At 36.7% G+C, this 21,840-nt stretch overlaps 2 protein-coding genes across 3 annotated transcripts in view; one reads left to right on the top strand and one right to left on the bottom strand.

Annotated features, from left to right (window-relative positions):
* Positions 1–21,840, top strand: part of MACROD1 (mono-ADP ribosylhydrolase 1) — a 418,223-nt gene that overhangs the window by 193,462 nt on the left and 202,921 nt on the right. The window lies entirely within an intron of this gene.
* FLRT1 (fibronectin leucine rich transmembrane protein 1) lies at positions 4,943–21,325 on the bottom strand. Its single transcript, XM_072421467.1, has one exon. It carries the CDS (start codon positions 21,264–21,266, stop codon positions 19,233–19,235), a length of 2,034 nt encoding a protein of 677 aa, XP_072277568.1. The 5' UTR covers positions 21,267–21,325; the 3' UTR covers positions 4,943–19,232.

The raw sequence follows: 21,840 nt of genomic DNA, 5'->3' as shown, positions 1-21,840 counted from the left end.
ATTTCCTCAATATTTTCAATAGATTTCAAGGTTGACCCACGACTTTGTCTAAGTTTTTAATTTTGGCCCTCTGTGTATTTGAGTTTAACACCCTTGTGCTAAGTGAAGCAGACCATATAAAAATGCTGTAAGATGAGAAAGCAAGGCACATGCTATGATTGGAGGTGATTGCACCAAGGAGATTATCTGGATTGAGCATAGAACAAAGTAAGTTCCCAGCACTATTATATAACATAATGGATTAAATAGTACTTAGTGTTACTGGCAATAGAATTAGAAATCAGTAACTAATGAGAACCAGAATATTTTATAGGACTATTTTAATGGCTGGATGCATGAAACTATCCAAATGCTTGTTCTGGGGGTGTTGCACTGGAACAGGATAGAGCTCAGGTGAAATTTTTATTTGTAGTTGATAATTGGTTCAAATGTGGCTGCTATTGGCAACAGCATATTACAGCAGTGACTTGAATACAATGCAATAGGTGATGGGTTGCTAATGCATGGTATAGTTATCTTCCTAATAGCTTGGACAGTGGTGCACATATAGCTGTAAAATTAATGAGAACCTGATTAGTTTATAGGACCATGTAAATGGCTGGATGCATGAAATTATCCTAAGACTCATTCTAAGAGTGTTACACTGGAACAGGTTCGAGCTCAGGTGAGATTTACATTTGTAGTTGATAATTGGTTCAAATGTGGTTGCTATTGTAATAGTTTCTTTCCCAATAGCTTGGATAGTGGTGCATATATATCTGTAAAATGAATGAGAACCTTTTTACTTTATAGGACTAAAATTTAAAAAGCTGGATGCATGAAACTATCCTAATGCTTAACTTTTATGATCCTTTCCAACAATGAGAACCGCACGATGCATGAATGAGTGCTGTAAACACAGCAGCGTTCTGCTCTATGGAGAGGGGAGGGGGAGAACGACGGAGGGGAGAACGAAGGAGGGGCAACCTGCTGCACGCTCTCCTCCTTCCTTTGCATTAGGATCACTCATCATTCATCATCCGTGGATCTGCCAGGACAGATCTAAAGACGATGAATGATGCGGGCTGTACACACGGCAAATTCTCACCCGATATCCGCTCTGAGCGGATTATCGGGTGAGAAAAATTTGACGTGTGTACATAGCTTAACAGTGTTACACAGGAAAAGGATAGAGCTCAGGTGAGATTTATACTTGCAGTTCATAACCTGTTTGGATGCAGTTGCTATTGGCAACAGCACACTATAGTGGCGATTTGAACACAATGTAATGGGTGATGGGTAGCAAATGCATGTTATAGTTACCTTTCTAATAACTTGGACAGTGGTGCACATATAGCTATAAAATTCTGGAAATCATTATGGATAATTGTTGCTAAGGAACCTATTTAAATTATTAAAGCTTTTTTATGCTAGCCAATGATCTATATCCACTTATAATAAATAGCTGACCCCTTGACCGATCTGTCCAATCTAGGAATTAAATGTGGAAACAAAGGTGAGCAACCTGCATGTGCTGATATTGATAAGTCACAACTGTGTATTAGACATTTTAAATTTTGAAAACATTTTTTGCAACTTTTAAGGCTAATATGTTGCTGAGGACTAAGTTCAAAGAAACATGTTGAACTGTTAAAAGCCTATTTGTAACAACCACAGACTGATTATTGGAGCATGTAAATGTGTTTATACTTTTATGTGTTTAATAAACATTTGTATTACCAAGATAAATACTGGATTGTGAATGAATATATGCCTGTAATGTCCCAAAGGTATTGACCCTGTTATGTAAAAAAATGTTTGTTTGCAAATTGATATAAAGGGATGTCGCATAGGTTGAACAACATATTTTGGTTTTTAAAAAAATTGATGAATTTGCTATTCATAAATATACCCTATAGTTTATTGATTTAGATCAGACTCTGCTGGCCTTTTGGTATGCACTTGGGTAAAGGAACTGTAAAGCAATCTCTCATTACTGCATTACTATTATGAAGAAAGCACAGTCAATATATGGCTGCCTCATATCTAAATCTAATTACAAACTAAACAAAGAAACAGTATTTGTTTATATATAATATAATATATATCCATATATAGGGCAGCACGGTGGCTCAGGGGTTAGCATTCCGGACTATCTGCATGGAGTTTGCAGGTTCTCCCCGTGTCTGTGTGGGTTTTCCTCCGGGTGACTAGATTAATGACATATGACTATAGTGGGGACATTAGATTGTGAGCTCCTTTGAGGGACAGTTAGTGACACGACTATGTACAGCGCTGCGTAATATGATGGCGCTATATAAATACTGTGTAATAATAATAATAATAGTGAGCTAATCATTTTAGGCTCTTGTGCTTCTCCTATTCATTTTCCTGGGATCTCAACAACCCACAGTATTAGCAAGAACAGGGTCCACAGATTATGTATCACTGATATTTTTTTTATTAGTGGCATTCTGTTTTTAACATTCATCTGTGCATCTCCTACTGAATTTGTGGCATCATTGTGAATGTAACACATTGCAATTTGTCTCTAATCTCAGCTGACCATCTATGACAACCTAGGTTTTTACATAATCACCTGCGCATCACTTACATGATCTTTCCCCAAAACTGACATATTGGGCTACTAGGGACCCTACTGGTGAGGTTATGCCCAAGTAGTTTTTCTCTGCCTCCCCAACAAGACAGAAATGGAAGGTGTTGCTTTCTTGCAGCTAGACTTCCTACTAATTTGTCCATTTTAAAAATTGGCAATTTCTTTAGAAATTCTGGTATAATGTAGCTTAGAATTCCTGGCATGATTTAGTTTTGTAATGGCTGTTGCATTTAGAAAGAACTGTGAATTATGGTAAAGATACTGGCCCTGATTTATGAAAGCTCTTCAAGGCTGGAGAGAATACACTTTCAGAAGTTTAACTGGGTGATCCAGAAAACATGGAATGGATTTTTAAAAAATCATTTGCTAGCAAATGTTTTGAATCCTGGACCAGATCCATTCCAGGTTTGCTGGATCACCCAGCTTCACTGATAAAAGTGTATTCTCCCCAGCCTTGGAGAGCTTTAATAAATCAGGGTCACGATATCTAATGGCTGAAATCCCCATAAAGATCCAATATGGGGATCAGTTTTTTTTTGGAATTGGCTTTTAATTAGAGCTTTATGCTCTATATCTGCCTGTCAGTTTGCTTTATTCTTAGTTTTTCATTTTCTGTTTTTAAGGTTATTTGTAGAACAATAAACAAATCAAGATAATAAAAGCAGACAAAGCAGAACAATTGTAGCTAAGAATTATGAGAACATTGGGTCAGTCACCAGACACAAGGCCAACCCAATTACATAGCACAGATTACAACAAGAAAAACACTGCCAATGTTTAATAAAACATATTTATAGTCGTTTCAGGCTCCGATAAGAGTGTTTCTTTGTTGATAACAAATGTTGTGTGCTCTGGCTCAGATCATGGGTACAGCAGTTCTCTGATTTCTCTGTTAGGTACAAAGATAAAGAGAATTTTAGAGAATCATGTGCTAAATATGTATACACATCTACATTTTTTTTTCTTAATTATTCAGATTTTTCTCCCATCGCTCCCCGTTCATACACTGTATCATACAGTGATATGGTGATAGATGGCAGCTTGGATGGACATAGTCAGGATATGTTGTAGCAATATGTGGAAGGCCTCTGGTCTGGAAAGACTTGTAGTAAAACAGATTAAAGAATGCTCATGCTTTTGCCTCTACTTGTACTCTAGAGCAGCGGTCGCCAACCGGTGGTCCGTGAGAGGATTTTGGGGTTCCGCTGCTCTGGTCAGTGCACCCCCGAACAGGGTCAGAAGGACCCCGCCGGGGGTACGCACCGGGCAGACCCGCGGACCACCTCCCCCGTGCAAAACCCGGGTTCAGGGAAGTGGGCAGGCTGTGTTTCACGACACAACCCGCCCACTCTCCCATCGCAGGCTCAGATCTGCGATGGCAGAGTGGGCGGGGTTATGGCAATATGACTTCACTATGGGGGAGGTTCGTAGTCAGGAGCCGGTAATTTTAGTGGTCCACGGGACCATAAAGGTTGGCCACGGCTGCTCTAGAGATCTTTTGATTTGCAGATAGAGGGGAAATTATTAACTTGCATAAAAATACATATTGTCCTAAAAACAAAAATATTTACTACCAGTCTCTATAGCTGAAATACAATATAAAAGCATTGGGTAACTTCCCAAAATCCTAGCATAACTGAATTAATGCAAACAGGATGCTCTTTTCATACTTTTTTTTACTATTATCTGACCAGATGACACAGCTAGACGTTTCCTGCATGATACTGGTAACACTTTCAGCTCCAGCAAAAATCAAGTAGTAAATGCATTTGAAAAAAACATCTTTAGGCCTCTTTTAGTATTCTGGTTTATGCCAGAAAGCATGATGCAGCATGATATATATGGATGGTCAGGGCTCATGTGATGTACAAATAGGCAAATTATTGTTTTCGCTATGTTGTGCTGTCTATGATGCAGTCTCCTTTGCATGGTGCTGTCCATGGTGCTGACTGTAATACAAACCAAGCTAACCAGTTCACCTAGATTGATTAGTAATTTCATTTACAGTCCTTATTTTTGCTTTACTTTTCTTTGTGTTCAATTTTCAAATGTAGATGTTGCTTAGGTGTGTGGAATAAGTGTTTTTTTTTTTTTTGGACAAAGACTTTTTATTTATTTCTTTTACAATGAAAAATTAATAGAACTAATTTTAGGATGTGGCATGCTCTTTGGAAATTTTAAATTTGACATCCCTGATCAACAAATCCCTGTTGATACAATGAAAAATTATTATATATTTGTTCTTTTAATCTCTACCTGAAATTGCTCGTTTTCCAGCTCTACTTAGTAGGCACCTCATTAAGCCTTATAGTTATTGCCAGTAAGAATGATGCAAGAACAACAACACATGTGAAATTCTATTTATTTCAAGAAAGGAAATGAATAATTGTCACTTTACAGATTTTTTTTATTTATACTTATATGAAAGGAAATAAATAGGAAATAAAGAACAAGGGACACATTCATCAGACCAGTGAAAAGATCAAGGCACCTTCTAGAGTCCAAAGGGCTATTTAGCAGTGCACTTTGGTTCTGTTTATTATTGTATGGAAAACCTTATGTATAGATATATATATGTATACATATTTTGTTTAACAAAACTCACTCAGAATATACAAAAAAATAAAATAAACCTATTCTAGCATGGACAGGATTTGTCGGCTGTTATTAACAGTCCTATAACATGTTATTCCTTTAGGCAGCAAAAGGTTTATAAAGAATCGGTGGAGTCCTGTCTACATCACCACTATGCAAGATTATATTATGTACAATGGGGAAAAGTCCTGTCAACAGGCAGTATACTTTTGAAGTTATTCTACTGAGTTACTTCCCAACAATACACATAAATGTAACCCATGAATAAGAAAATATTAGGTAGGTAATCAAAGCAAAAACATATCTCTGCTTAATAAGAAAACAAAAGTAGAGGGAAGAGAAGTTCTTCCCTGCTGTAATTTTACAGTGCATGTATATCTCTTACAATAGTTGAGTGCATTTAATAAAGTAATTTCACATAATTGCAAGACAATGACCTAATAATCTTGTGGAAAGTCCTTACAGAACCTCTTTGTGACAATTTCAATTTTTTCAGACCACCCAGCTTCTTACTGTCATTATGTATATGTCACACTAATACAAGGAAAGCAGACTCCCAAAAATTTACACATTTCCATCATTAGAAAGTGATCACTAGAATAAGAGAATTTCAGGTGACTGCTGTTTGCAAGAACTTTGGAGGATACAATGCAATTAAATAAATACATCAATGCCTCTTCATATTAAGTTCAGTCACCTAAGGATTTATACTATCTGCTGTCAGTTATTTCAGTGTTGTGGCAAAGTGCTAATTGAAATGTGTGACATGAATGCTTAAACCCTTCAATTTTAAGAGAGAGTCTGTGTAATCTGCCTTCCACTTATATCGTTAGTCCAAAGGTACACACAGACATGAGATGAACATTGTATTTGGATACAATTTGTTATTCACGGTACATATACCTAACCACTTTCTACTGTTACTACAAGATTCGACAAGTGCTCAGTTCATAAACATGCATGTCTAGCCAGTCCAGCGTATATCATGATTGGCAGTCTTGGTTTTACTATCTAGTCACTTACCTATAAGAAACATGTAGTAAATAAAGTCTAAAAAGTCTTAACTTCCCAACATGCTTGATCTAGATTAGTGACTTAGTAGATAGTGAAGCCGACATCAGGAGTAGAACAGTTGTGGAGGGAGAACTTATAAAAACAAGCAAATATCTATACAGATTGCCTTTAAAACGTTTAAATTCAATATTTGAGTACTTGGATATAATATTATAGGAATTGTAGTACAAAAACATATAATTTTTTTAAGGCAAAGTAGAGAAATCCACAGAAACCCATCAGAATTTATATGACATTAAATTTGATTCTGATTGCCTAGTGTTTATCACACTAATCTGCATTTATGTTAATAATTCTATTTCTAAAGAAAATCAACAAAAAATAAACTGAAAGGCATATAGAAAAAGTGGTAAAAGAAGAAAAGGATAGGAATCATATGTATCAGACTCTACTGTTCAAGCTATTTCTGTTTTTCAGGACTTTGGTTTTTCCTGTAGATATGTATGTAATGTAAGGACAGAACTGAATAAGCTACCCATTTGAGCAGATGCACTATTTTTTTTAGATACATACTAAATTATATTTTGCACATCCAGCACTTTGCTGACATTGCAAATTTAATCAGAATTTCCCCAGCATTCAAAGCTAAACTTCAGAAAAATAACAAAACTACCCTTTCAATGGGACTTGCTCCCAGTGGTTTTTTTTCCTAGAACTAGAAAAAAAAAACATTTAATCAACCTATCCCTTGCTCCCCAAGAAACTCTCCCCTTCCCTCTGACACAACAGGTCACAACCCACAGGTCAGGCTGCACTGGCAATGCAAAACTCCTGCTCCTGCCATGTGACTGAATGACTGCTGCAAGGAAGGGTTGTTGAACAGAAGGGGGTGGGCACATGAGGGAAACCTCATGGGATGGCAAAGGATGTGGCAAGTAAAAATGCTTTTAAAGGTCTGCTGTATAGAAGTAACCTTTTAAGCCCAGAAGTGCAGGAGAAGCCCCACTGCGGGATAGTTCTGGTATTTTCCCAGTGTTTGGCAGTTTTAAAGTACAGGAAGTTAACTGATCTTGTAAGATAGTAGGTATTGCTTTAACATACGAATATTGATTTAGGTAATGAGCCAACATTTGTGAAAAACTGGTATTTAATGGGAACACTGGATACTGTCCTGTATGCTGAAGTTGTGTTTTCCACTTCTTGAGGGCACAATAGGTGCAGTGATATGTGCCAACATACAGGTGTCTCATTTTAATGTGATGTGTGATGACATTACTGACTAATCAGCATTAGAATGCAGAATACTGCTAGCAACCCCTGCAAGGCCACTGACAAGCCTCTTAGGCAAGGCAGACTGTCCTGCCATCTAGATAAGTGTGCGGTAGATCTAGATATGAGTGGGCAGCATCTAAATACAAGGCAACATTTGTGCCCACAGCATGGAAGTGGGAAGTTCATGATACGTCTTTTAAGTAGAAATTGTAATGCTGGATTTCCCTTAAATTGTTTATTTTATTGTAATATAAAATACACATTGCTAGTTGTGTTACAATAACTGCCCATGGATACTGAGGCTGTTTATACTGTTTAACGCTATAAAGTATCTGTCTTTGTGAGATTAGCACAGATGGGGGGGAGGGGGGGGGCAAATAATCCTCATAAACTCACCAAATGTGTAAATGGTAAGGAATTGTTGTGACTGTGTATGTTTCGCTGAGAACATAAATGTGGCATTTATACTAAAGGGCAGAAGTCCAACTTTTTTCCCGATTTTTCTATTTTTTTCAAGCTTTGGCTTTTTGGTTTCATGATCTGAGCAAAGTTTCTAAAATTCAGTAAGAGACACTGCTCCTTTGTGTACCGTTCCCAGCCAATCAGCCCTGATTCCACAGAAAGCATAAATAATCAAAAGGAAGGTAAGCAGAAAAAGCCGAAGAGTGTGTCGATTCTAGGTCAAGTGCTAAAATATGCTGAAATACTAGTGTAAAAGAATAGAGACTTCTGTAAAGTAAAGCTGCAGTGTAAGGAAATCATTGCTCTGCTATGGGGCTTTAAAAGTGGACATATATTCAAAATCTGAAGTTTTCCCGTCTAACAGGAATCAGATAGTAGAATTGGGGAACAAATACGATTATTTAATTTTCATCCTGAATACAAGCAATGAGAATTCATGCATCCATGGCAATGTACCTTTCATTCTTCCAGGGTCACAGGTACGGATCAAGACTTTTATAGCTGTATATTGATGGTGTCAGATCTAGAAATGGCAAGCACGTGAAGTTTGTTCACAGCTCTTTTAGAAAAACCCATGCTAAAAAAAAAAAATGCAGAAGTTGCATTTTTCTCAACACATTATTTAACTGTCTGACTTTAGTACTTCAAACGCTGACTTGGAACAAGCACACAGACCAGAAAAGTCATAGCTCTTGTTGTGAAAGGTCAACAAATCAAAAAATACTAAATCTGTTGAGTCATCATGACTGGCACCAGAATTTTAAATCAGAGGTGAGCAATGGAGGTCTTCAAACTTTTGCAATACAGGTTTCCTTTAAAGGTGAACTAATTTCTGCTTGATTTTTTTTTCCTATTCATAAAAGTCATGCAAAAAAACTGCTCTGCAAGTTTATTCAATTCCTAATATCTGTACAGAATGCAACTTTTTAGATGTCTGTATGATGGAAACAAAATATCATAAATGTCATTGAAGATCTTTTTATCTTTATATCATTGAGAATCTTTTTAGATTACGTGTCTACATTTTGTTAACCCAAATATATATACATACCAGTGAGATTGTTATCCATTGTACCACAATGTACATGCATCTGTATACACTATACAAGCAATGTACTGGATTACAGGGAAAATATAGTAAGGGGATGTATTTATATAAGAAGTCCAATGTAAAATCATCTTGATCAAAGCAAGTTTAGATTTACCAAATAGAAACCCTGGAAGTCTTACAAGAGCCAAAATACTTTTTATGATTTAACAAATATTTGTTTTCAATATTCTAAGATTTAGACTAGACTGATGACTTTTGAAGAGTGAATAAAAAACTCTGGTCAATGGTTGTACATACAAAAGGCATGAACATTACTACCGGTAAGTTATCAAGTTCACCAATTGATGCAATTTGCTAAGCATTTCTGGTTTTAAAGTAGATTATTTCTGTACAACCTTTAAGTGTCCCACTGAAAGGACTTTTAAGGAGTTTCAATTTGCTCTGCATGTGTCAGGAGACTTTTTGATGGACAGGCCATAACAAACTCAAGTACAGATTTCTCTAATAATGAATTAATCTTGTAATTGTTTGGCAATCAGGAGGTAGTAGTAAGAAAATTGATTACACAGAAAGTAAACCAGATGTCACACCTTTTTTAACCGATATTTTTGGAAGAATATGTCTCGAAGTGGAGTGCATGAGGAAGTTACTTTTGTTCTGGTCTAAATATGGATATGCACACATTGTTTACATGTGAGTATTATGAAGTAGACAGACATGGCCCACCAAATCCTGCTGTTTGGATTTTTTGCACTAAAAAGGCAATATTCATCAGGACTAAAAATGCCCACGTTTACAAAACTTAATTCTGGCAGCCAATGCTGTAGTATCAGACAAACTAGCCTTACTTGAAACACAGGCCTCTTGGTTAATGGGTAACATTGCTGTTCATGTCTTGTAATTTGAAAACACTGGTGGAGTTAAGATTTTTGAGTTAGGTAAAGTTTGCATTTTTTTATGGCCTTATATACCCATAGATAGGAATGAAAGATTGCCACATGCTGATAATACAACTGGGCAATTCCCCTCCCCCCCATAAACATTATGTCCATACCATGAAAAATAACTGTTTGTCAGCAGTTGAAGACTGGTACAAACAAGATGTTAACAATCTGTTTTTCTCCTTTCTATCCAAACAGCATGAATATTTCACCAGCAACTTTTTTTTTCTAATGAGTTTTGATCTCCTATGTTTGCACACACAAATTCAGTTAGATTTGTGTCTGTCTGTAAGAATTGGAATAATGTGTATTGTTGGACTATGTATGCCTCTATGGTATATGCAATAAAAAACATTTGTCTTAAATGTAAAAAAAAAAGTCATACATTTTATACATTTAATTAAGCTATTTTACTTTCAGCGCACAATGGGGAAAACTCAACCTTAAGAAAGAAGTATCCGCTGGTATTATTTGTACACCATTACAGAAACATGTAGCTTTACACACAACTCAAACCTTGCTAACAAAAAGCATTGGATATCTCAATATATTTTTTCTACTACACATTTAACATTACATTGAAAGAGCCTGTGTGGCTGATCCTTAACTCTGTAATTATTTTTCTGTACAGTCCTAGGATTCCAAAATGAAAACATCCGACTGGCAATCAAATAAAAGCAATCCATAAGGCTGTTCTGTTGGGCTATCAAGCCAAGTGACTCAATAAACACAGCAGCAATTACAACAGCTTTGCAGGCCCTGTCAGGGCACCTCTGGGTACTTGAACAAATAAAAATGTCTACAAGGAAATTTACATTGCACTGATAGGAACAGGGTGCACAGAAATTAAGCATGTTAAGAACTTACACACAGCTCAGCAATTTGGAGAGGGACAAAACAGTTCTTTTTGAAGCATGCTGGAGTTAAAACCTTGTGCTTAGGTTGAAAATTACAATATATACTGTACAGCTGATAGATGTCTTGCTTAGGCAGATAGATTGAGTAGAACCGAGGCTGAAATACTTATCTTTCCCTAATAAAAATGTACTCTCCACCCTGGCCATGTGAGCAAAAGCCCAGTCATTTACACTCTGTACATGTACACATGTACACTCTGCTCATTCCCTTCAGCAGAGATCATATAATTAAACACTTGGACATTTGGTCATATATCTGGCGTAGTGGGAAGACTGAAACCACATTTTCTCATAGAATGGTTTCTCTTTATTTATATATCCTAGCAAGACTGGTATGACATTGTTTTATTTATTAGGCATATGTCCTCTTTAGCTATCATAAATGGTAAACTGTATGGATTAGGACTGTTTGTCTGACAGATTCCCATTATAGTGTAATTCCGCTTCATGATAAAAAGACTGCAATAAGATGTACAAGTGTGCTGTTTTATATATTTCACCCCTTAAACATTAACAGATTTACATAAAAAATCAGCATAAAATACTAGTTTAAATAAAGAATGAAAGGAATACATATAAATTGTTGATCTAGGCAACTTAAAAACAGACTTTGAAATGAAAAATATACATTTACACTTTAGCTTGACTTTTCTGAAATACTTTTAAGCTTTAAATTGAGAGATATGCATTTGCACTTAGCATAAATGTACTATTCATTATTACGTATGATTCACAGCTATTTCTACAATCCTGCCACATTCAGTAAATGCAATGTACAAATAGATGTTATCCAATTTAGCCTCCCAGATGCTGGTGTCTTAGAGGTCACAGACTAACAGGGTTAGCGCAGACACAAGCCGGCAGAGATGACAGTAAGTCTGACAGCTGGGATTCCCACATCACTTACTGCACACAACTACTAACACTACCATGCAGCACCCCTGCACCCTGTGGGACACTGTGCTAGTCTTATCTATACCCTCATTTTTCCTATGACAGGTCTATTAAAAAGTGTTACTATATCTGCTGGCTTCAAACTGCATATGTAAGTAATAAATTCTGCATGTTCTAAATTGACAGAATGGATTTACTGGCTAGCAGCAGGTTTGTCTTTCCTCTCTGATTCATAAAGAATTGATCCTGAATTGGCAGCAGTCACTGTTCTTTCTTTGAATGCAAAGGAAAGAAAGGGATGTTTGTTTACATTCTTTATAGGCCACTGTGTGAACATTTTTGCATGTGCAGTTTTCAGTAATGATGCCATTAAGAGATTTTATCAAATGATAAAAAACATTTGAACATACATGTGTAGTACAAGTCAAAGGTCAATCAAACATCTGGATCTTGTTCATCCTGTTGTGGCAATTGCTTGTGTGGGCTAATTATAGAGAACAACAATATTGCTTCCCCCCACAAGTCTATCCAGATAAGGTAACATAATAAAAAAAAATACCTTGCGCAAAGTAGTATAGTGCTACTTTTTCTGTTAAAGTTTTTGTGTCACTTAAAAAAAAAGGCAGCTATGTTGCAGGAGTAATCCTTTAGCTAAATTTGTGCTATGTGATAAACAATAACATATTATAGTTATAGGAGCATGTGCAGGGCAACCCCAGAATGAACTGAGTTTGCATAACTTTTATGGAAATCCAAGCAGTGCAATTTATCCTCTGAAAATATCAAAATATTTTCCTAGGCATAGATTAAATAGTGGGAATTAAGCAATACCCACACATTATGCTGTGAATAGGTCCATTTAATCTGCAAATAATTATATTAGAGAGTTTGTTTTAACACAAGCCTGTACCCCTCAAGGGACCCCTGATTATACAACTACCTGCATAACTGGATTACTGTCATATGTCATCATGTTAAATGGAATAACTAATGTGTTCTTAAGTAGATGATAACAGGCTTATCCTTTCTGGGAAGAGCTGTGTAATATGTTTATAGGCAGAATTTTCCTGGAAATGCCTCCTCAGGGAGCATGGCAGCCCCTTTCTCTGCTGCACACATTTTTTAAATCGTACAGTCTACTGTGATGCAGTTTTTTTAAATAAACTTAGCTACTATGCTACTTGACCAGCCTTTCTCTGCTGAACTTCTAGCCATTCTGTTCAGTAACACTGCCAGAGCTGGGAGTTGTAAGCAACAGATCACTGATTCCAGTTCATGTGCTCTATGCTATTTCTTTATTATATGACTTGTTTAATGTTTAATTGCACTGTACCTGTCCCTAATCCAGCTAGATCTCTGCAATGTAGCCTTCTTGCTGCACAACAGCCACTCAGGCATCGACCTGGCAATTATTATGCAAACCTTTGGAGGGCTTACACAGAGCTAAGTAAGATTTCTGTCTATGGTACTTTATACAAGTTGCAGAGCACATGCACAAGCCCAGCCAAGGAGGCTGGAGCAACAGAATGTTACGATTACTATTCTCTTGTTTTTTTTTTTTTACACCTGTAAGATGAGTTACCAAAGTTAATTGGTTATGTTTAATTACACTTTGCACTTCATCAATCCTCTTTGCACCTTTGCATCTTAAAACCTGTCAATAGAAAAGTAACAAGGCTGCCAACATTGATCTTTTTTTTCTTGTTACCTGGTAGTCTCTGTTTTAACACGTTCTGTGTACTGCTTGGTAAAAAACAAAACTGTACAGAAACAGCAAAGCATAGTTGGTGCCAAAGTAATCATTGGTACAGTGTCTATCTATAGAATAGCAAACTGTAGCATTCAACAGAGTATGTGTACATATTTTAAGTGGCCCTGTATGCACAACTGATACAAAACTTTTGCAAGCTCAAAGCAAAACTTGTGTTTAGAAACCACTATAATAGAAAGGGACGCAAAAATTGGACACTTAGGTTATGCAATACAACAAGTATCCTGAAATTCATGATTCAGTGTGAGCAGCAAACTGAAGAACACTGAGAAATGGTCTAACCTGTAAATTGTTCAACCTGTAACCTCTAACCTGCTAAGTATTTTATTTTAGTATTATGTTGCATAGTGTTATTTTTACCAATTGCACCCTAGAGTGAGCTACAGTGCGCCTGCTTTTCAGCACAACATAACACACAGATTGTAATGCACTACATGTAAAAAAAAAATAGCAGAGGACCACATTTTTTTGTGCTGAGATGTAATAACAACTGATTTTAAAGTGAACAGGTTGCCTAAAGCAACATTCACCAATGCACAAAAATGTGTGTTCCTGTGTGTGTTCACTTCCTGTTTCTTACATAGCCTTGTATATGGTTTCAAAAGTTTTATCAGTCATGTCATGGTCACCATCAATGCCTCACATGGACATCAGTTGCCAACTGTACAATATGCATTCCTGGCTCTGTGGTTCAGTTTACTGTCAGCTATGCTGAACCTAAAACTCTGGAAATCTGTGTCTTCTTATTTAAACTTTTTACAGACATAAATCAGTAGCTTGGTAGCTAAAGGGCTTCAACAAAACTCTTGTGACAGAAAACAAAATAAGGACCTGTATACCTTGAGACCCTTAGAGGATCTGCATATCAAGGCCACACATTTGTAAAGCACAAAAAAACAATATTATAGGACACACTGGCTTTCATTTCTGTAATTCACATTTAGCATGTTTTCTGTCTTTACCAGAGTTGCAGTACGGGAAAAGAATACCTTTCAGTTCTGACTGAACAAACTAAGAAACCAGCTTAATCTGGGTGTTTTTTTTACTTTATTAGCACTAGATGAGGAACTGTAAATTATTTTATTAGCACCAACTGGTAGGCAGGTGTAATTATCATTTTATGCATTTTTATACTTTTTCAGTCCTAAAAAGTTGTAGTAATTTTATAGAAAGCCATTATTGCTAAATTATTCTTTTCAAAATTACTATTTTAAAAACAATCAATACATTACAAGAACTGCGAAGTATTAAGAACAATGATTAATTTTATTATCAGGTAAGTGAACTTTCCACTAGGGGGAAATTGTACTTGCCATTAATCTAGGAATACTCTGCAATACAGTAATATAGTATTAAATGTGTAATTTTACTTTTCAATTACCAACCCATATGCACTTAAATGTAGATTAACCACAAATTAATTCATCACCTTTGAAATACTATGTTAAAACTGCTAGTTGCTAACTATATACAGTACATTTCTCATAAACAAACTGCTTTTGGCCAAACATATGGAACTTTCTGGAACACACTCTCTCCTACCACTGCTTTTGGCCAAATGTACATTACTGATGCATACTTTCTCACACAATAAATACAGATTGGCTCTTTTACAATCAGGTATGTGTTTTATATATGACATAACGTGCAATTTGATCAAACTCATTTAAATGAAAAAATAAATTGCAATCTTTTATAACCTACAATCCTCTAAAGTGTCATGCATTTTTCATGATTGCCATTCATTTGCTTTTGAGTTTGACAAACACATGTTTGAATGCCACAAGTTATAAAAAGACATTTGCAGTCTTTTACCTTCCCTTTTCTACAAATGCACTCTATTCCCATCCTGTGGTTCCTTGTATTCCTGATGCTGTCCACCCAGCATTGCCTTTGAGGCCCTTACTTACATAATTTTATACTTTTTACATAACTTCTATTTCTGTTGTAGCTGCTCCTTCCTATTTATTTATTTGCCAACATAATAGAGGCTCATGGATAATATATATGGTAGTCAGATGTTTGAAAACAATCCAGCCTGGTGGATTGCTTCTTTCTATGTCTAGCAGACTTCCAAATGGCCTCCATTTTTGCTGAAAATGCAAGAATAGGATAAGGAGCTACAGTCATTATAGGTATTGTTACTTTAATTGTACATGAAAAAAATCTTGGGAAATCTGGACATATCAGTCAGCTGTGAATTGTTCCAACATACTGTTCATGAACTAGGTATTTTCAAGCTATTAGTAATTGGTGAGCAGTATTTTTTGGCTGATGTTTACATGGTATTCTAATATACATAATACCTGTAAATGTGTGCAATCATGGCTTTCTATTTGAAAACAAAATAAAATGTTTTTTTTGTTGTGAATCTGGTGTACGGCCCTACTACTGTGCACCACCTTAGTTTTATATTGAACTATCAGCTGCCACTGTTTCTATCTAACATTGCATATGAAATTGCTGTTGTACTAATACATTTTTGTGTGCAGGATCCAGGCCAGTTGGCCAGGAAATGTATGTTTATATTTGGTCCACCATAGACTTTATCAGTACATATGTGCCTAGCTTTGCTTCTGCTAAAGGTGCCTCTTCCACATTTGCTTTTCACCTATGCTATACCTTTACTTGGGTGTACTATAAATACCCATATCAAGATTATTTTGTCTTTGATAAAATGGTGAGGGCATGGAATTTAGGCCAGGTTTTCTTACAGTCCAAATACTGGATAGCTACAGATTGAGGATTTTTCTTTTAGACTTTAACAAAAAATGTACCACCAATATATCTTATATGAAGTAAACAGAAGACCTTTTCAGCATGGACAGTGTGTGTGTATATAGATAGATAGAGAGAGACTAAGCGAGTATATTTTATAGCATTGTTAGGATGTGTGGCTGCCTGCTTTAACTCGCATTCTAAGTTTACCACTCCTTGCTTGATGATGTATTTACACGTGAAAATGTCATCTAATTAATATAGGTAAGAGGTTTCATCTTGATAACAAGAACACATAATAGAAATGTCTGCCAACACTTGTGTTTTATCTCTGAGATTGCACACTGTCATCAGCATGCTCCCACTCCCTCATCTGTTATAATTGGTGAGAAATTTACATTACCCTCCCAAATATTTTTTTTTCGTTTCTCCCACTGTTTTTCTGCATTTCTCCACTTTCACATTTCAGCTTCTTTCCACCTGTTACAGACATCCTTTCTCTAGAACAGAGAACTGTAAATTGCTTGTTAATATAAACCCGCCAGCACTGAGAAATCCGTGAGAAAAGTAAAAAAAATAATGGCACATTGCAAGTAATACTACTAAATTCTACTTTCTCAATATGGTAGTTTGGTGATAGGATAAGTACTATATGGTAGTAAGTCTGCCAAATTTCACAGATTGGGTGTAATAAATCAAAGGGTGAAACTGACCGTCTAAAAAAAAAAGGCTAATAGCAAGATTGCATCATATGAAAGATTTTTCAAACAATGTGGTGTTTTTGCTGCATTGTTGTAGATTTTTTTATAATTACTGTACATGTCCATTTATTTATTTAAAGAGTGCAGATCGTGAAAGGTGAAGGCATATACAGTCTGAAACCTTTTATCTCTTTTAGCAAAGGGCAGTGCAATTTAGCCTTTGCTGTTCAGTAATTGGCTGTATTTCCCTTGTTTGCATGTAAAAAAAAACAATTAAAAAGCTAATTTTTGAATATGGCTTCTTATATAATTTATAATTCCTATATAATTTTCATATAATTACCATGGAATGCAATTTCAATCTATCCAGTTATTTTTAATGCATTGATATGTGTTTTAGATTTCTTAATAATTGATATTATGTAAAATATTTCTTGCAATGGATTCGGTTCAGAAAATATGAAGTGGACATTTGCTTAAATTGTATTATTTAACACAAAGTGGAACTATAGTTTGCATCCCAAAATTGCCAGAAGGGACAGACATCATCCCCTCTTCAGGAACACATGCTTATGTGCCTGATTGCAATCTTCCTATACAATCACACAGAGCTGTGCATGCAGGATGCTGGGATATACGAAGTCGTGCCCTGGGGCTGTCTGGACTGCATGAACTTCTGCACACATGTGCAGAAATGACCTTTTTCTGGCTTGGCCAAAGATCCGACACCTAGCAGAGGAGTGGATAAAGATAGTGGCTCCCATAACAGAGACAACAACGTTGCCTGTCCCTTCTGCAATAAAGACCTTCCTGGTTGCAATTTTTTATTGTTTTCATTTAGTTCAGCTTTAACAGTATTGCTGGGATGGTGGTATAAATAGCAACCAACAGGATTGAAACTTTTTGTAAAAATGCTACCCCTAGTTCCTTTCAATACTTTCTGCACGTCTGAAAGCCTTGTCACTGAGTAATGTGATTGTATAGAACCAATGCTAATATTTATAAGTCCTCTCCCTTGGCAGAGGTCATATAACCAAGTATGTATGATTTAAAATCTGTCCAGTCCAGCAGTAGGGCTGGAAATGAACCAGGAAATGGAAACGTTTCAAGCGATTCACGCTTTTAATGAACGACCTTTTATTTTTACTTTTCCATTTATAAAGCTGCCCCTATACAGATCCTACAGGGTGTGTTTTATATCTCTAAATTACTGGCTGCTGGATATATTATTGTTTATAAGTGCACAAGTTGAGAATTCTTCCACAAACGTTGAAACAATTAAAGCTAACTCTAAAATTAGCAACAAAAGGTCAAATAATGGAAATTTAATTTCTAATTTCTGGATTCCTCCAGCTTCATAAAGACTATTGACAAAGATTAATGATTGGGCCGGTAACGCTTTGTCAATAAGACTGTCATTCCCTGCCTAACATACCAACACAGGATTCTTCTGGTTAGAAGGGAGTATAGGATACATCAGGATACTGAACACGCATATATTACCATCACACGCTACAGATATCTGCTGAAGGATCTGAGTGTCCGTAAGGGTTTCCACAGAGACTAGGTAAAGTCTATTGTATATAAAGTCTAACATAGCTAACATCTCAGTTTACAACTATTTTTTATATCATTCGTTTTAAATAAATTTTTTTGAAAATAATGAAAGGTAAATCTAGCAATAGATTTGCTGTAGAAAAAAAATCTAACATCTGCACAACAATTATTTGCTTCTGTTTTATCATTTATTTCCACTAGTGATAAAACAATTAGTAAAAAAAAAAGGGAAAAAAACCCCAAAGAGAAAAAAAAATGTATACGTTCTATTGGTGACAGATGTAAAACAAATATTCATTGCACCATATCTTCATTTTTGCCCTGGATTTAACAGAAGGTAACAAGGAATATGAAAAAAGAAACCCTTAGGTTATATGCAAATTGTATCCAAGTGCTTCCATCTCTCTGAATTTATCTTCTTGTTCTACAATGATTTAAACTGCTGTATTAAATGTAATCGAGTTCTCCCACAACCCTTTTAAATCGCTGTACTACTCTTATTTATACTCAAATTTTGCCATATGAATATTGGTAATTTTACTTTCCTACAAAATATCCTAGTCTCGTTTCCTGGTTTTTTGTTTTTTTTTGTTTTTTTTATTCATTTTGTCTCACAGTTGAAGTTTTTGTTTTACATTTGTATTCATTTAAATTGCACCTTCTCTCATGAATCATTTGTGGGCACCCAGAAAAAAAATGAGATTTCACTATGGATCTGGTAAGTCCGGAAAAAAAATGATTTATCATGTGTATGAATAGTCTGTGTCAGGGATACCAGCATCTCTATATCCCCTGTGGGTACCATATCCTATTGTGTGGGTACTTTTGTACAGACTGGTGCCATTAGATGGAAATATGGTATGGATCACATACTCCTCCTTTGCTCTGTGAGGATTTATTGGTAACATTTGAAGCCCTGGTCCTCTAATCTCCAAAATAGAATTATCTTTCTTGGTGCCAGACTCAATGTAATCATCCTTCTTTCGGCTGCCACGACTGCAGGCTCTTTCTCTAGTTAATAGTTGCCCGGCTCGATGAACATACCAGCAAATAGATGCCAAGATGAGAAAAAGGAAGACAAGTGTGACGGCACCACCAATAATGCCAGCCAAGGGTAATCCAGCTAGAGGATCAGCATTTTGCTCTCGATTAAGTGTTGTGGTGGGGCCATAAACATCCCCGGTCTCTGCTTTAGCACATACAGGGGATTCATCTGCAAAGTAGGTGTTGCCAGTTTCCATGGTTACCATGCAAATTATGTAGGTGGATCTAGGTTCCAGAGCAGTTAGCAAATACTCAGTCTTGTCTCCCTGAACTAAAGTTTCGGTGATGGAACCAACAGCTGGGCTGTGACCAAGTCTAAGCCAACTCAGTCGGAAAGAACTGGCTGGGATAGATGACTTCCAGGTGATGCGAATGCTGTCAGCAGTCAGTGGCTTAACGCTGATCACCAAAGCTTTAGTGGCTGCCCCAGTCTCCATTGGGTAATCCAAGTTTGAATCTGGGAGACGAATACCTGGTCTTTTGGATTTAAGTGTAAAGAGGGAACCTTGGGGTGGGGTAGTGACTGAAGGAATCGCAGGAGTTGCACGTGCAGAGGCTACATTGCTCTGGGGACCTCCTTCAAAGCACTCATCCATCTCATGTGTGATGTCTTTGATGGCCATTCCCCTAACTTTTTCAGGACCCTGACACATCAGGCCACGTACATTAACCACAGTAGCCCTAGCTTTTACCCAGTCCCGCAACCACATAAGACTGCAACCACAAAACCAGGGATTATTCCTGAGGAGCAGCTGGCTCAGATTCTCCAAGTCATCAAAAAGGCCACGGGGGAGTGCAGTAAGGTTATTATTAGAGAGGTCCAATCTTTGTAGTTGTTTCATTTTAGACAGTGTGTTGTAGGGAATATGGGTGATAGCATTGTCTTGCAAGTAAAGCTTCTGAAGGTGTGCACTTGGTAAATTTAGAGGTGGAGCTGCTAGTGAATTTCTGACCAGCGAAAGCTCAGTCAAATTTTGAAGGCGACTGAACGTGTCATCTGCAATGCGTTGATTAGCCAGTAGGTTTCCATCAAGTACTAACCTCCTGAGATTAGCAAGTCCCTTAAAGGCATGAAGTGGGATAGTTGAAATGCGGTTATCATCCAATCTCAGCTCTTCCAATGTGTGTGGTAAGCCGTTAGGAATGCTGCTAAGATGGTTTCTTGAAAGAAAAAGCAGTCTAAGTTGACGGGTATCTAAAAAGGCATCGTCTTCGATGCTAACAGTTGACACAGAGTTATCATCTAGGTGAAGTTTCTCAATGAGCGGTATCCGAGAAAGGGCATCCCTTGTAACACTACGAATATTGTTGTCTTGAAGGTGGAGCTCTCTCAGTGATCGAGGAAGGTTTAGTGGGAATTCGTCCAAGTCATTCTCATACAAGTAGATTACTCGAACATTTGTCTTTGTTTTCAGTTCTGGTGGTACCCCAGCATTGTTTATCTGGTTGTTCTGGAGGTAGAGAGTGGTTGCATCATCTGGAATTTCTGCTGGGATGGAGGTCAGACCTCTGTCATTACAGTAAATGAAGCCATTGTCACAACGACATACATAGGGGCAGTTAGTGCTATCTATCACCTCTGTCAAAAATGCAATAAGTCCATAACACAGAAACAGCCAGTCACGCAAGTCCAAAGTAGCAGTGGTCATGGCAACTGTGGTAGCAGTTGCTGTTGTGGTGGCCACAGCAGAGGCAGTTGCTGCTGTGGTTGTAGTAGTTGTGGTGACCACCATGTTGATGTAGTTTCTTCTTAGTCAAGAGTATATTTTAATAATCTGAAGAACTTGGATATGTTCCTGAAAGACAGAAAACAAAAAAATTTGAATAATACAATTATATTAGAATAAATAAATCCAAACCAAACCATTGTTTGCCTATTAGCTATAGAATACCTAATTGTCATCTTTCTAAAAACATTTTTTTTGTATGATATCATAATTTCCCAAAGACTAATGCATTTAAATTAGGCTACACATAGATGGGATACTGGTGCTTCACATGGTAATCTATACTTTTCATTAGATTGTAAGCTTTGTGATATGGGATTTCCCTATACCTAGGAGCAGTTATCCTTATTATATCTTTCCTCTGTATGCACATTACATTGCCCGTGTGAATCACAGCGGCCGTGTTTTGCTCTGCATAAAAGCAAATTAATAAGTGAGGAGAAGCAGAAGATGAAGTGATTATAATGTGTGAGGAAGTTCTAAGAGTGATTTTTAAGCGCATGATTGTAAAAGCAAGTCCATCTTTTGACTTACATAATAGCTTCTCAGAGCCATCTCAGCTGGGAGATTAGAGCCTGCG

This window comes from Pyxicephalus adspersus, chromosome 9 (assembly GCF_032062135.1).
Source record: "Pyxicephalus adspersus chromosome 9, UCB_Pads_2.0, whole genome shotgun sequence".
NCBI lineage: Eukaryota > Metazoa > Chordata > Amphibia > Anura > Pyxicephalidae > Pyxicephalus > Pyxicephalus adspersus.
This window is presented reverse-complemented; position numbering and strand designations above follow the sequence as displayed.